The 14,212-nt window shown below is 39.8% G+C and overlaps 1 protein-coding gene across 7 annotated transcripts in view; it reads left to right on the top strand.

Annotated features, from left to right (window-relative positions):
* Positions 1-11,304: 11,304 nt before the first annotated feature.
* Trim9 (tripartite motif containing 9) overlaps positions 11,305-14,212 on the top strand; it is a 96,667-nt gene continuing 93,759 nt past the window's right edge. The window contains exon 1 of one of the 7 annotated variants that reach the window (XM_047539023.1): positions 11,305-12,369. In XM_047539023.1, the coding sequence (XP_047394979.1) occupies positions 11,548-12,369 (822 nt within the window). In that variant the 5' untranslated portion in view covers positions 11,305-11,547. The remainder of the gene's footprint in view (positions 12,370-14,212) is intronic. The other 6 variants (XM_047539026.1, XM_047539022.1, XM_047539029.1 and 3 more) reach the window with 6 other exon arrangements.

The raw sequence follows: 14,212 nt of genomic DNA, 5'->3' as shown, positions 1-14,212 counted from the left end.
TGCAAGTCAGTGTCTGTAAATCTAGGTCTTTTCCTTTTATAATATGTGTGTGTGTGTGTGTGTGTGTGTGTGTGTGTGTGTGTGTAAAACATTGCCACTCATAAACTGAGTTTACATAAGTAGAATATTTTAAATTCTATATGTTGAAAACATACAATTGGTGCATTATTAATGGTTTCCACTATCTTCCTCCATCTCCACCTATAATGTGTCTCCTGACCTGTCCAGATAGCCATAATTTACAAATCACTGCACATGGTTTAGTAAGTTTCTACATATTCATATAATTATATGCAAATACATGTGTATAGAGAGAGGGAGAATGAAGAAACTGCTTTAAGAAGGGATATTGTCAACCTACCAAAAACAAAATTATCTTGTATATACTCATATGTACTTTATTTTTCTCAATAACTTCATTATATTTCATGGTATGGATATAATACAATTTATTCAACTATGACAGTCTCAGTGAAAGCTTGTGGATCTTTTTCCTAGTTTGAAGACAATATAAACATCTTTCTACAAGTATTCTTACATGTAGATATTTTTTATAACAGTTTCCTACCAATAAAATTGTTGAGTTGAAGAGCAGAGATATTTTTAACTTTAATAAATGTATCCATATAGGTTAGAATCTTCTGGGAGCATCTTTAATTTGTTCCTTTAGTGTTCTATACTTTTCATGGTAGAGGTCTTTCACTTCCTTGGCTAGATTTATCCTAGGTATTTTTTTTAAAGCTATTGTGAATGGAATTGTTTTCCTGATTTCTTTTCTCAGCAGGTTAATTATTTGTATCTAGGAAAGCTATTGACTTTTATATACTGATTTCATAGCCTACTACTTTGCTGAATTTATTAGCTCTAGCTGTCTTTTGATGGATTTTTTGGATCTTCTAAGTATAGATTCATATCATACGAAAACAGTGATAATTTGTTTCTTATTTTTATCCCTTTCATTTCCTTCTCTTACCTAATTACTCTGGTTAGAATTTCTAGTACTATATTAAATAGAAGTGGTGAGAGTGGACATCATTGTCTTATTCCAGATTTTTTTCCCCCTTCACTCTGATGTTGGCTTTGGATTTTTGTATATAGCCTTTCTGATGTTGAGGTAAGTGCCCCCTATTCCCTAGTTCCTTCAATGTTTTTATCAAAAATGGGTGCTAAATTTTGTTGAAGGCTTTCTCTGTATCTTTTGAAATGACTAAGAAATTTTTGTCCTTAATTTTCTTTATGTGATGAACTGCATTTGTTGACTTGTTTATGTTAAACCATCCTTGTATCCCTGGTAGAGAACCCTCTTGGCCATAGTGTGCAATCTTCTTAATATGTTGTTGAACACAATTTGCTAATATTTTATTAAGGATTTTTGCATATAAGTTTATCAGAGATATTGGTCTGTAGTTTTCTTTCCTTGATGTGTTCATATCTGATTTTGGTATGAATATGATACTGGCTTCATAGAATGAAGTTTAAAGTGTTCCCTCCCTTTCTATTTCATGAAATAATTTGAAGAGTATTGGCATTAGTTCTTCTTTAAAGGTCTGATAAAATTCAACTGAGAATCCATCAGATCCCAGACTTTTCTCTATTGGATGACTTTTTATTATTGCTTCTAGCTGATTGCTTGTTATTGATTTGTTTAGTTTTTCTATATCCTCTTGATTCAATTTTGGCAGATCATATGTGTTTAGAAATGTATCCATTTCTTCTGCGTTGTTCAACTTATTGTATAAATTTTCAAAATAATCCCTAATGACCCTTTGAATTTCTGTGATATCTGTGATGATTTCTCCAATTTCATCTCTAATTATATAAATTTGGTCTCTTTTTCTTTTGGTTAGTTTAGAAAGGGCTTAACAATCCTGTTTGTCTTTTCAAAAAAAAAAAAAAAAACAACATTTTGTGTTATCAGTCCTTTGTATTTTTTTGGTGTTAATTTCATTGATTTTGGTTCTGATTTTAATTATTTCCTTTCTTCTACTGGTTTTAAAATGGTATTTTTTTCTTTTTCAAGGTCATTGAGATGCATAATTAGGTTGTTTATTTGAGATCTTTCTGATTTCCTTATGTAGGCACTCATAGCTATAAACTTTCCTGTTAAAACTGTTTTCATAGTGTCTAAGAGGTTCTGAAATGTTGTATTCCTATTCTCATTTAATTCTAAGAATTTTAAAATTTCTCCCCTGATTTCTTCTATTACCCATTTGTCATTCAAAAGTGTTTTGTTCAATTTCCATGTGTTTATATAGTTTCTGTAGGGTTTTTTGATCTTGAGTTCTAATTTCACTCCGTGGTTAGAGTTGCTTTGCGGCCTAAAAGCAGTCTCTTTTGGAAAATGTACCATGAGTCATTGAGAAGAAAGTGTATTCAGCTATTATTGGATGAAATATTCTATAGATGTCTGTTAAGTCCACTTGATTTAAAATATCTTTTAGGTCCAAAGAGTCTTTACCAAGTTTATGTCTTGTGACCTATCTATTGGTGAGAGAGGTGTTTTGAAATCACCCAGTATTATTGTACTGGGGTCTATCTGAGGTTTTGAGTAGTGTCTCTTTCATCTAATTAGGTGCACTAATGTTTGGGGCATAAATATTTATTATAGTTTTATCTTCTTGTTGGATTTTTTCCTTTACCAGTATGAAATTATTGTTTTTGTCCCTTTGGATTGATTATTTTGGCTTGAATTCTGCTTTGTTCACTGTGAGCTTAGCTATTCCTTCCTTTCTTCTTCTTTTTTTTTTTTTTTTTGGTTCCACTTGCATGTTATATCAATTTCTATCCTTCACTTTCAGTCTATGGCTGTCTCTGCCTGTAAGGTGAATCATTTGCAAACAAAATGTAGTTGGGTCTAGTTTTTAATCCATTCTGACAGCCTATGTCTTTTAATTGGAGAGTTGAGACCATTTACATTCAATGTTATCATAGAGGGATGTTCATTAATTTCTACTATTTCGATTGATTTACCATGTTTAATTTGGTCCTGTTGTTCATTTGCTTAGCTACTCTTCAAATGAGATTTGTTCATTTTGAACTCTAGGGCTTGTTTTTTTATTCTTCTGTGTGGAGTATTTCTTTAAGTAGGTTATGTAGTGTTGGATTAGTAATCATAAACCTTTTGTTTCTGTTTATCTTGGAAGATTTTTATTTATTCTTTGGTTTTGAAGAATAGCTTTGCTGGATTTAACAATCTTGGTTGACAGTTATTTTCTTTTAGAACTTTAAATACATTCAAGGCCCTCCTGACTTTTATAGTTTGTGCTGAGATACTGGAAGTAATTCTGACTGACTCACCTCTAAATGTGACCTGCTGTTTTTCTCCTGAGAACCTTGTTCTGTGTGTTAAGTATTCTAATAATAATGTGCCATGGAAATGTTCTTTTTTGATCTTGACTATTTGGGGTCCTAAATGCATCCTGTATCTGAATGTCCATCTCATTCTCAAGGTTTGGAAATTTTTATTATATCCCTGAAAAGGTTGTCCATGCTATTATCCTGCATCTTGCAACCCTCTTCAATTCCAATGATTCTTAAATTTGGTGTCTTAATGTTGTTTCAGAGTTCTTGTATATTCTGATCACACTTATTTTCTTTTCTTTAATACTATCTGAATGTTCAAAACTGGCCACTTTTTCTTCTGGCTCTGAGATTCTGTCTTCAGTATGGTCTACTCTATTAGAGATACTGTCAAGGGAACATTTTATTTGATTTAATGTGTCTTTCATTTCCAAAATTTCTATTTGAATCTTGTTCAATATCTCTAACTCCTCACTGAATTTCTCATTCATACTGTATATTGGCTTTCTTAATTCATTCAGTTGCTTTTCTGTGTTGTCTTTGAATTCATTGATCATTTTTATAATCATTCTTTTGAATTCTTTATCTGATATTTCATACACTTGAAAATATTTGGAATCAGTTACTGGTAAATTATGAATCTTAGGAGGTGTCTTGTTACCTTATTACTGTGTCAAACACCACTAAACTTGCAGTTCTGGAGAGGGGTAATGGAGGATTAGAAAAATATAGATTCACAAATGCAGATTTTGATGATAAAACAGCTGAGATCAGATGGAGTGCTTCCCTCTGATGGAGAAGCAGATCTAAAGAGTTACACCATCAATCTTTATTTATATATGTCTTGTCATCAGGTTAGAGACTACCCAATCATTATTCTTTGTATTCAGGAAAGTAACAGAAACTAGAACATTTTTGTAGCTTTTCTGCAGTTACAATCCACAGTTGCAAAGTGCAATGCTAGGAGCTTTATGTAGCTCTCAAGGAAGTTCATTGTTTAAAGTTACTGTGAAGTGGGCAGGTTCAGGAGAAGCAGAGCTGGTGAAACATTGTGGTTGTCTAGCATAAGAATTCCTTCTTTCCCAGGAGCTATGTGCTGAAGATCAAGGTCAGAACTGGTAGGACTCTTGCACAGAGCCTCCTCATGCAGGGCATTACCACAGCAGCTAATCATCCTGTGTCTTTGTACAGGAACATTCCCAGGCACCAGGCATGCCACAGTCATGAGGTCATCAAAGATCCCTAATCTCAGTCACTGCTCTCCACATCTTATTTTTTCATATTTCTTACATTCCTGTGTTGGTTTTTATGCATCAGTTGAGATGCATTTCTCTTCCACTCTTATGTGTGAACATTTTTAGGGCACAGTCTTCTCTTGCCAAAGTATCCTAGAAAGATCTAGATTGAGTGTGGTATCCACAGTCTTTCTGTTAATTCTGTTTTTGCTGTATGAGTAGATGTCCATGAATGGTACCTGAGAGCCCACTCCTCACTATTTCTACTTGAGGTATGGTCATTAGTTTGGCTTTTTGTCTCTTCTAGTCTTTGTATTAAAGTATAGCTGAAATTTCAGGGTTATTAATTTGTTTGTGGAGCAGGTGTGCTTTTTTTGGGGTGAGATTAGCTCAACAGCAGAGTCTATGTGAACTTGTAGTGTCACTCTAGATTCCCAGCACCTCACCAAAAAGGTGAAACAAACAATAGCAACAACTGATGCAAACAATGTACAGAATTAAAATAAATATTCAGGCCTATGATGACATCTATAACACTAGTTACCACAAAAACAGGAAAAGTGTGGTCAGCAATTTCCAACAGCAAAAACAATAATAACTCTGAACTAAATTTAGCATTAAAGTAAATAGCATGTATCACTATGTCATCCATAGCAGCAATAACTACAACTGCATGAATGGTGGGGGCAGGAGTTACACAAACCAAATAGTTCTAAAAGATGATAAAAATAAAGATCATTAAGAGAAAAGAAAATATAATAGGAAGGTAGAAGAGAGTTCAGAATGCTTAAAAATAAACAATTCAGAAGAAATGCAACAAGTGATGGTTATAAAGAGGAGAAAAATAGGAAAAACAAAGTAAAAGGAGTGAGAAAGAACAGAGAATTTGTCTGTTATGTTAGCATGAGAAGAGAGGAAGAAAAGAAGATGAACAAACAAAACCAAAATAACCCCAAAACCTTACTTCTCAGAAAACAAGGAAAATTAACTACATAAAATGCTAAAAATGAGGGGGGTGAGAAATAAATATGTATATGTATGTATGTCCACAAACCAATCAGCACAGCAAGAACAAGAAAGAAAGAAAGAAAGAAGAAAGAAAGAAAGAAAGAAAGAAAGAAAGAAAGAAAGAAAGAAAGAAAGAAAGAAAAAGAAAGACAGGGTTAATTCTTAATAAAACATCAAAGGATGGTTTGGTAGACAATGTTGGCTCTGATCTGGGCTCTGAAGCAGCAAGCTGCACTGTGGTATTCTCAAGATGGCTTCTGCCTCAGTTCTCCATTTGTCAGTTGAGAAATACAGAGCATTTTTCAAACACTAGTTCACCATGCAGTCTCGGGATGAACTAAGATCAGATTGCTTTTCTGATCTGCAGGTTTTTCTGTGCAAAATATCTCCATTCTATTTCTCTCTGTGTGCCACCCATCACTTGTGCAGGGGACCAGCCCTACTCTGCTGCTGCTGCCACCACTGCCACAACCAGCTCCCCTCCAGTGTACCCTTTCTTATTTGTTTCATGCATCCAAATTTCTGAGTCTCTAAGACACTCTGATTGTCTTGTAGCAAATTTTAGTGAAATCCCTCTTTTGCTCACCTGGTTGAGAAGCAGTATTCCCACTTCTTGAGTTTTAAGTCATGGAGCAATTAGAAATGCAACCTTTCTCTAATCTGCCATCTTGAATCTCCTGCTTACTTAGAATCTGTACTTAAAATTAAGTGACCATAGATGTATGAATCTACTTCTGGATTCTGCTCTGTTTCTTTGATCTGTATGTCTATCCTTAAGACACTAACAGAATATCTTATTATAGCTTTATAGTAAGTCTTAAAATCAATTAGTTCAAATTCTTCAAGTATCAGCTTTTTCAAAATCATTTTGGATGGTTAGCTTCTTTACACCATCTTATAAATACTATAATGTTTGCCTGTTTAAAAAAAAGCCTCAATTTTGATTGAAGTTACAATGAGTATATTGATCAATTTGGGGAAAATTGGGATCTTAGTCATTTTGAGTCTACCAAGCTAGGGACATAATGTATCTTTCCATATATTAAGGTCAACTTTAATCTATTTCTGTAATGTTTTGTAGTTTTCAGTGTAAAGATCTTGCACATATTTGATTTCATTGTTTTAGTGGTATTCTAAATATGAGTTGCTAATTGTGCATGGCTAATATAAATAGACATAATTGATTTTTGTATATTGAATGAGTTCTCTATTCTGGCAAAAGGGAATATGAAATATTACTAGTCCTGTATTGCTCTGAGAATTGTTTGTATTAGAATTTCACTAATTGCTCTTTCCTTAGAATTTGTTATTGGAAATTCACCCTACATTCAAATGTTGTGTTCGAAAATACAAGCAAACCACCATAGAGTTACCTGAGAAATTTCCCCTCTTTATCGCTTTCCTCTGCAAATTCTGGCTTCCTTGGTTATCTCATAATACAATCTCTGTTTCTTCAACTTGGAGATTTTGGGCTTTGTTTGGGTTCTTCTGCTGTATACCAAAATCTGGAAATGAATATCTGGTAGATATTGGTTTATAGCTATGATTTCTAAGAACAGAGTTGGTAGAGTGCTTGCCTAGCAATCTCTTTGTCTACCTATAGCTGTTTTCTATAGTTAATCCTGCATTTTTGTCATTTATGGAAGGGAAATTACTCCCATTTGGCCAAAAGAGGGAATTTTGCCTCTTGAATTTTTTATGTAATAAATTGTGTTATAGTTTTCCTGACAGATATACTACCATTTCTGAGAAAATCCATACTTGGTCATGGGTTATTAACCATTTAATTCAATGTTTAAATCTATTGATTGATATACCATTTAATATTTTTGCTTCTAATACTTAGTTTTGATCTATAGTTTTTTACTTATTGTGTTCTCTATTAACTGTATAATCTTTTTTTATTAAAGTCATAATGGTTTTATAAAGTGGACTGGGGAACATTCTGGTTTTTTTTTAATTATTTCAGTAACACCAAAATTGTTTGTTCTTATAAGTTCCACCATCCTGTCCTTTTTAATAATAAACCTTAAATTACCTTTCAAATCCCTTTTATAGAGTCTGGCTTATTATTCAACCTTCTACTTTGAAGGGTTAGTTCACTTATATTTTTCCAGGATATATCCATTCTTTTAGTTTTAAAAAAAATTAGTTATATAGTTTTACACAGTATTTTACCAATGCTTGTTAATTTGCAAGTTCCATTGTACTAATATTTATATGTCCTTTCCCAGGCCTCTTGATACAAGCATTGATTTACCATTATGTGAGAGGGGAAAAAAAGATATCAAGTAATCCCTTCAACTGAAATATTCTATTTCTTACCTTTTCTTTCCCATTTCTTCTTTCTCCCAAATATCAGGTCCTTAGAAAGTCTTTACTTCCCATTCACTCCTAACTCATCTTGAGACCCTGTTAAGATTCATGTTTCATTTGGTTCAAATGAAATTTCTTGGATATTTTTCTCATATATGTTATTGCTATGTTGCAAATATCTTTCTTTGACCTGAGAAGCAAATGATCTCTTGGTTGGCTACAAAATACTTAGGATGTGCTATGATTTGAATGTGTCCCCCAAAGTTAAAGAGCTGGGAAACTTGATTCTCAATATAGAGAAGTTGAGAAGTTGAACCTTTAAAAGGTGTTGGGACATGGGGTCCCTACCCTCATATATTAATACCATTAAGGCAGAGAGAGTTCATATAAATGGATAAATTCTGCCCCCTCTTGCCCTCTCTTTGCCCCTTCCCCACAAGATGACATAGCAAGCAGTTCTGCACAGATGCCTGTGTCTTTAACTTGGGCTTCCCAGTCTTTGGAACTGTGAGGCAGTAAGTTTCTGTTCATTATCAATTACCCAGTCTATGGTATTCTATTACAGCAGTAAAAATGGACTAAGATAGGGTGCCTTCTTTTATATTTAATAGACCTTAGAATTTATTTCATTTTCTTCTTGCCTTCCAGGTTGCATAAAGAAGTCAAATCCTGTTTCCATTTGTCTTTCTTTGTAATTAACTTGTTTTTGTCTGATTAGAAGCTTGTAGATGTACTCTGTTTTTTCTTCAGAGTTTAAAAATTTAAGAATTCTTCAGAGTTTAAGAATTTAAGAATTCTTCAGAGTTTAAGAATTGTATTTGTATGTTTGAATCTTTTTAAATCAATATCATCTATAATTCTAAAATCCTTTCACCCCCACCCCCACCCCACAGTCCCTATAACTTTTTTTGTCTTTTTTTTTTTTTTTTTGTACTGGGTATTGGATCCAGGGACACTTTACCACTGATTTACATCTTCAGACTTTTGTTATTTCCACACAGGGTCAAGGACAGATGGCTCTGGCAGGAAATGTGGAATGAAAATTCCTTCTTCTCTATGTTCATTCTTTAGACTCAAAGAGACTGCTGTGCTAATAATCAAGCATGGTAGTCAAAACAAACAAGAAATCAACTCCATTTTTCATTGGAAAACATTTATTATTTTTTTAAATAGAAAAAACTGCTCTACTTACTGCTAAAGAACATCATTTGAGTGAATAGTAAGTTTCAGAAGAAAATCAGGCACTTTACATAAATGAGAACATCTGCAGTCACCACAGGAATGATGAAATTACAGAGCTATCAATCCTGATGCTTCAGGGCATGGACTGATCACCAGGTGGAAGAAAGAAGATATTCCCCCATGGTATATAGTATTTCTGCAATATCACCAAGCGTATTCAGATTTTTATTGCCCTTTAAACACAACTCATTGGGAGGCTTTAAAGTACATTATGGTCAAATAGTGCAACCTGAGAGGAAACTCTTTAAAGCCCTGTATACTTTAAAGAAATGAACTCAAGGGAAAAAAAAAAAAACTCTCACAGAAGGTAAGTAGAATATTATATCAGGTATTTATCACACAGAATCTAACATCTGACACAAAGTAGAACTCAGCACTTGTCCAACAAATGAATGAACAAGGAACAAACTTTCATGTGACTGGGTTAAAATCCCAGTCTTGGTCTTCCTAGTATCTGGCCTTGAGTTACTAACTTTTTTTGTCTTTTTTTTTTTTTTTTTTTTTTTTTGTACTGGGTATTGGATCCAGGGACACTTTACCACTGATTTACATCTTCAGACTTTTGTTATTTCCACACAGGGTCAAGCTAAGTTCCTGAGGCTGACCTTGAAATTGGGATCCTCCTCACTTAGCCTAAGAAGTTGCTTTGATTATAGGCATGGGCCAGAGAGCCAGGCCTCAAGTGTCTTTTCTTATTCTCATTTTACTAATCTGTAAAATGGAGATAATTGTAACTAATTCTTCTTATAACAGGGAGTGAGTGAAGTACTGTACATAAACAAACCTGCTGTAGACAATAAATTGATTTTAAATTATAAATGTAGCAGAACATAATCAAGTTCTATTTTCTGGAAGATAGGAATTTGAAAGATTTCTTAGAACTTGGAAAGAACTTTTGTCATTTATTTCATGAGTCACTCAGCAAAAATCAGTCATGTACTAATTTCAAGTTAGTTATTACCTGGGAATGTCATTTGATTCAAAGATTTTCTTTTCTGTCTCATGTTCTTGCTCTCTTTTTCCTTTTCCCTCACCAAAACAGTTCTGCAGGCATGAGGCAGGAACCATTATCTCCAGCAAGGTTTGGGGAGAAGAGAGAGAAGGTTGCTTAATATTTAAGAACTAACACTAGAATCACAGTCCAGTCCCCACCTCACCTCTCCCCACTCCATCCCACTCTCATCATTATCACCAACACCTTACAGAACTGAAAGAAACCCCGTGGTGGAAGCTGTGGTAGATGTTCAGGGTATGTGAACACTGAATAATGTTGTTTGGAGTCAAACATTCAGACTCCTCAGTCATACTGTGATTCATTCACAGAGCTAGTTACTAAACCACAGGTACTCAAAAATAGACAAACTATTCCTGCCTCGACTGAACCAACGTTCCTGCTGGCCTTGTGAAAGCTCAAGCCAGATGCTGAGAGCGAGGCGAAGCCATGGCTTTGGGAGGCGGGAGGGTGGCAAGGGATGGAGGCACGTCCACAGCACAGTACCGAGGCCTCCGGCCGAGCCAGAATTTAAAGTGTGAAATGAAGGGGGGACATAAATCTTGACTGATGCTAAGCTTTTACACTGGGTTCCTGGTTAAATCTCAAGCCGCACCAGGATATCCCCTTGTGGAGACTAGGGATTGAGAGAGAAAGAAGGTAGGAGACTCCTGCCCTGTTCAGAGCTGCGCCTCCAGGTTCTGGGGATGAAGGCTTCTGTGGCTTCTCGCAGCGGGCGTAAAGCCCAAACGCCCTGCAGAAACCCAGGCCTGGCTGAGGCGCCAGCTCAGGCTGCCAGCAACGGAAGAAGGGGCGTCCTCCGCGCTGCACTGGCCCCTGGTGGGTCGGCGCTGGGATCTGAGCTGGAAGCCAAACGCTGCTGGCAAGGAGCACCAGCCCCCTCCTCTAGCTCACTCGCGGCTGGGAGGGGTTTCTCACGCCCCCTGTTCCTGGGCGACTGTACCGGAGGTCTGAAGGAAGCAGGGCGAGGGGTGAGTCATCCCGCCTAATTTCTCCTTCGCTATACCCTAGCCTCCGCATGCCGGCCCCCTACCGAGATCTTGCAGCCGCGAGCGAACACTCCCCTCACCCTCACGCTTCACCACCAAACCCCCCGTGGCCTGCGGAGGAGAGGAGACAGACAGGGCATGTGGCCAATGATAGCCCCGTTCTATCGCCCACTGTCCAATGAGCCTTGGCTTACAGGCGGGGCGGGACTAGGAGGGCAGCTGGGGGCGGGCCCGGGCTGGCGCCAGGCGCAGCGGCTCGGCGACTCACAGAGCGAGCGCATCGCGGGGAGTCGGCGCCAAGGCGACTCGGGAAGGCACCGCCACCACCGTGGTCTCAGCCGCTGTCGCCGCTGGCCAAGGTGCTGGACACAACAGGCCCGTAGGCCACCTCACCAGCTGAGGAACCCGTTGCTGCTGCTGCCTCCTCGTTTCCAACCAGGTCCCCATGGAAGAGATGGAAGAAGAGTTAAAATGCCCCGTGTGTGGCTCCTTCTATCGGGAGCCCATCATCCTGCCCTGCTCTCACAATTTATGTCAGGCGTGCGCCCGCAACATCCTGGTGCAGACCCCGGAGTCTGAGTCCCCCCAGAGCCGTCGGGCCTCCGGCTCTGGGGTCTCCGACTATGACTACCTGGACCTGGACAAGATGAGCCTGTATAGCGAGGCGGACAGCGGCTACGGCTCCTACGGAGGTTTCGCTAGCGCCCCCACTACCCCGTGTCAGAAGTCCCCCAACGGCGTCCGTGTGTTTCCCCCGGCTATGCCGCCACCGGCCACCCACCTGTCACCGGCCCTGGCCCCGGTGCCCCGCAACTCCTGTATCACCTGCCCGCAGTGTCACCGCAGCCTCATCCTGGATGACCGGGGGCTTCGCGGCTTCCCCAAGAACCGCGTCCTGGAAGGGGTAATTGACCGCTACCAACAGAGCAAAGCCGCGGCCCTCAAGTGTCAGCTCTGTGAGAAGGCGCCCAAGGAGGCCACCGTCATGTGCGAACAGTGCGATGTCTTCTACTGCGATCCGTGCCGTCTTCGCTGCCATCCGCCTCGGGGGCCTCTAGCCAAACACCGCCTGGTACCCCCGGCCCAGGGCCGCGTGAGCCGGCGACTGAGCCCTCGAAAGGTCTCTACCTGCACAGACCATGAGCTAGAGAACCACAGCATGTACTGTGTGCAGTGCAAGATGCCCGTGTGCTACCAATGCTTGGAAGAGGGCAAACACTCCAGTCACGAAGTCAAGGCTCTGGGGGCAATGTGGAAACTGCACAAGGTAAGTCGTAAGAGAACCCAACCCCTAACTCCCCGCTCCTCGGATCCTCCAGTTTTGCAGCAGACCGTTCCCCTTATTGCTCACAGCGCATCCCAGCGGGGGCGCAATGCAGGTGACTTCGATGTCTGCCTTCCCGGTCTGGTGCATTGCAGGAGACTCAGGGGGCATCAAATGGCACACAGGGAAGTTGAATATCCCCAGAGAGTTGTTGCGGGGATGCCTTAGAGTAGGTCTCCCGAGGCGCACTGCCTGTAAGCTGGGCGCAGGGCGCCCCCTCTCCGTAGCTGGCCTGCAGCCTATGATCTCGGCCGGAATGTGCAAAGTGCTGCGTAGCTGGACAGAGAAAGCCGCGCCAGGCCTCCAGGCAAGCTCCAGTGCAGGTTGAACTGAGCCCCGGGGGAGGAGGAGGCAGGTCGGGGCGTTGGGATGATGTGGACCGCTGGGGGCTGTAGCTGCTGGATACGCGGATGCCTTGAAGTACAATGGGGACGTGGGAGAAGTCGCCCGCAGAATACAGATGAGCTGCTCTGGGCCAGACCCGATGCTCCAGCCGGAGGGGTAGCGGGGTCAAAGTGCCTAGTGCTGGAGAGGAGGAGCGAAAGGAAAATACTGCGGTCACCATGGCAACGCGGCGCGCAGGCTTAGACCTATGATGCTTCGGGAGGGGGACCTGAGGCTAGAGTGACAGGACCAGAGTTTTTGGCGTTGTTGCGGCCTGAAAGCCAGACAGACGTGTCTCTCAGCGAAACCCACAGCTTCCAACACCACATGCCATTTCTCCAGGGTTCAATCCTTTTCCTCTTCCAGTAGTTTTATGTACAGACTTTGGGGCACCTCATACCAGATTTATCTTTCCGGTCTCTTGATGGTGCCTCTACCATGGCTTGACAAAAAGATTGCCTTTAACAACATGCTGGGTCACTAATAGAATGATCTATCAGGGCCTGTAGGACCTGCTCTCCTTCAGTCTCCACTTCATTGTTCCTCCCATTAGTTCCCTTTGCATAGGCCACACTGCATCTTTCTGTTCCTCAGCTATCACCAGGTGCCTCCCCAACCTAGAGTCCTTGTGTTTGGTGTTCCCCCACCCTTGAAAGTGCCCAATATCTAGGTTTGGATGGTACACTCATTTGCCTCCTTTCTGTCTTTGCTCAAAAGTCACCTTTAGAGTGAGATTTCCCTACCACAATGCTTGGGACCTCCTTAAGAACCCCAAAATTCCTTTCTTGCCATATTTTTCTTAGTAGTACTTGTCACTCTCTGGCATGCTAATAATGCTATTTATGTTAACAATTGTATTAGTTTTGTATTTATCTATTGCACACACACACACACACACACACACACAGGAAAATAAGCTTCATAGGAAAGATGATTATAATAATATGCCCACACCACTTAGAAGGAAGGCAACCACTTTGCTGAGATGTGCTTAAATTGGTTTTTACTTTTAAAATAACCTACTTAGTTGGGGGCATGGAGGGCAGGTCAGAGATTCAAGATTATTTGAGGGGAGTTTTCTTTATATCAGTCACCGAGCTGCATGACCAGGGAAGAAGAAGGGCAATGAAGATGATGTGCAGGCCTCAGCTGTAGTCCCATGCAGAGTTTCCCACCATTCTTGGAGACTAGAAAGGATAGCCTTTGAGAGATGCCAACTCTGGGCTGGAACAGTGCTAATTCATTCACAGCAAAAAGCAGGGAGTGAATATCACCATTTCCAGCAGTCATTGGAGGTTTCTTAACCCTGTATCCAACTGAATGGAGTCCATGTTTACAGTCATTTGTATTCTCACATGTAACCTATTGAACCATATTAGCACTGATGGGATTTATTTTGTCA

The sequence above is a fragment of the Sciurus carolinensis genome, chromosome 2 (assembly GCF_902686445.1).
Source record: "Sciurus carolinensis chromosome 2, mSciCar1.2, whole genome shotgun sequence".
Classification (NCBI taxonomy): Eukaryota; Metazoa; Chordata; class Mammalia; order Rodentia; family Sciuridae; genus Sciurus; species Sciurus carolinensis.
Note: the sequence above shows the minus strand (reverse complement) of the source record. Positions and strands in the feature narration are given on the sequence as shown.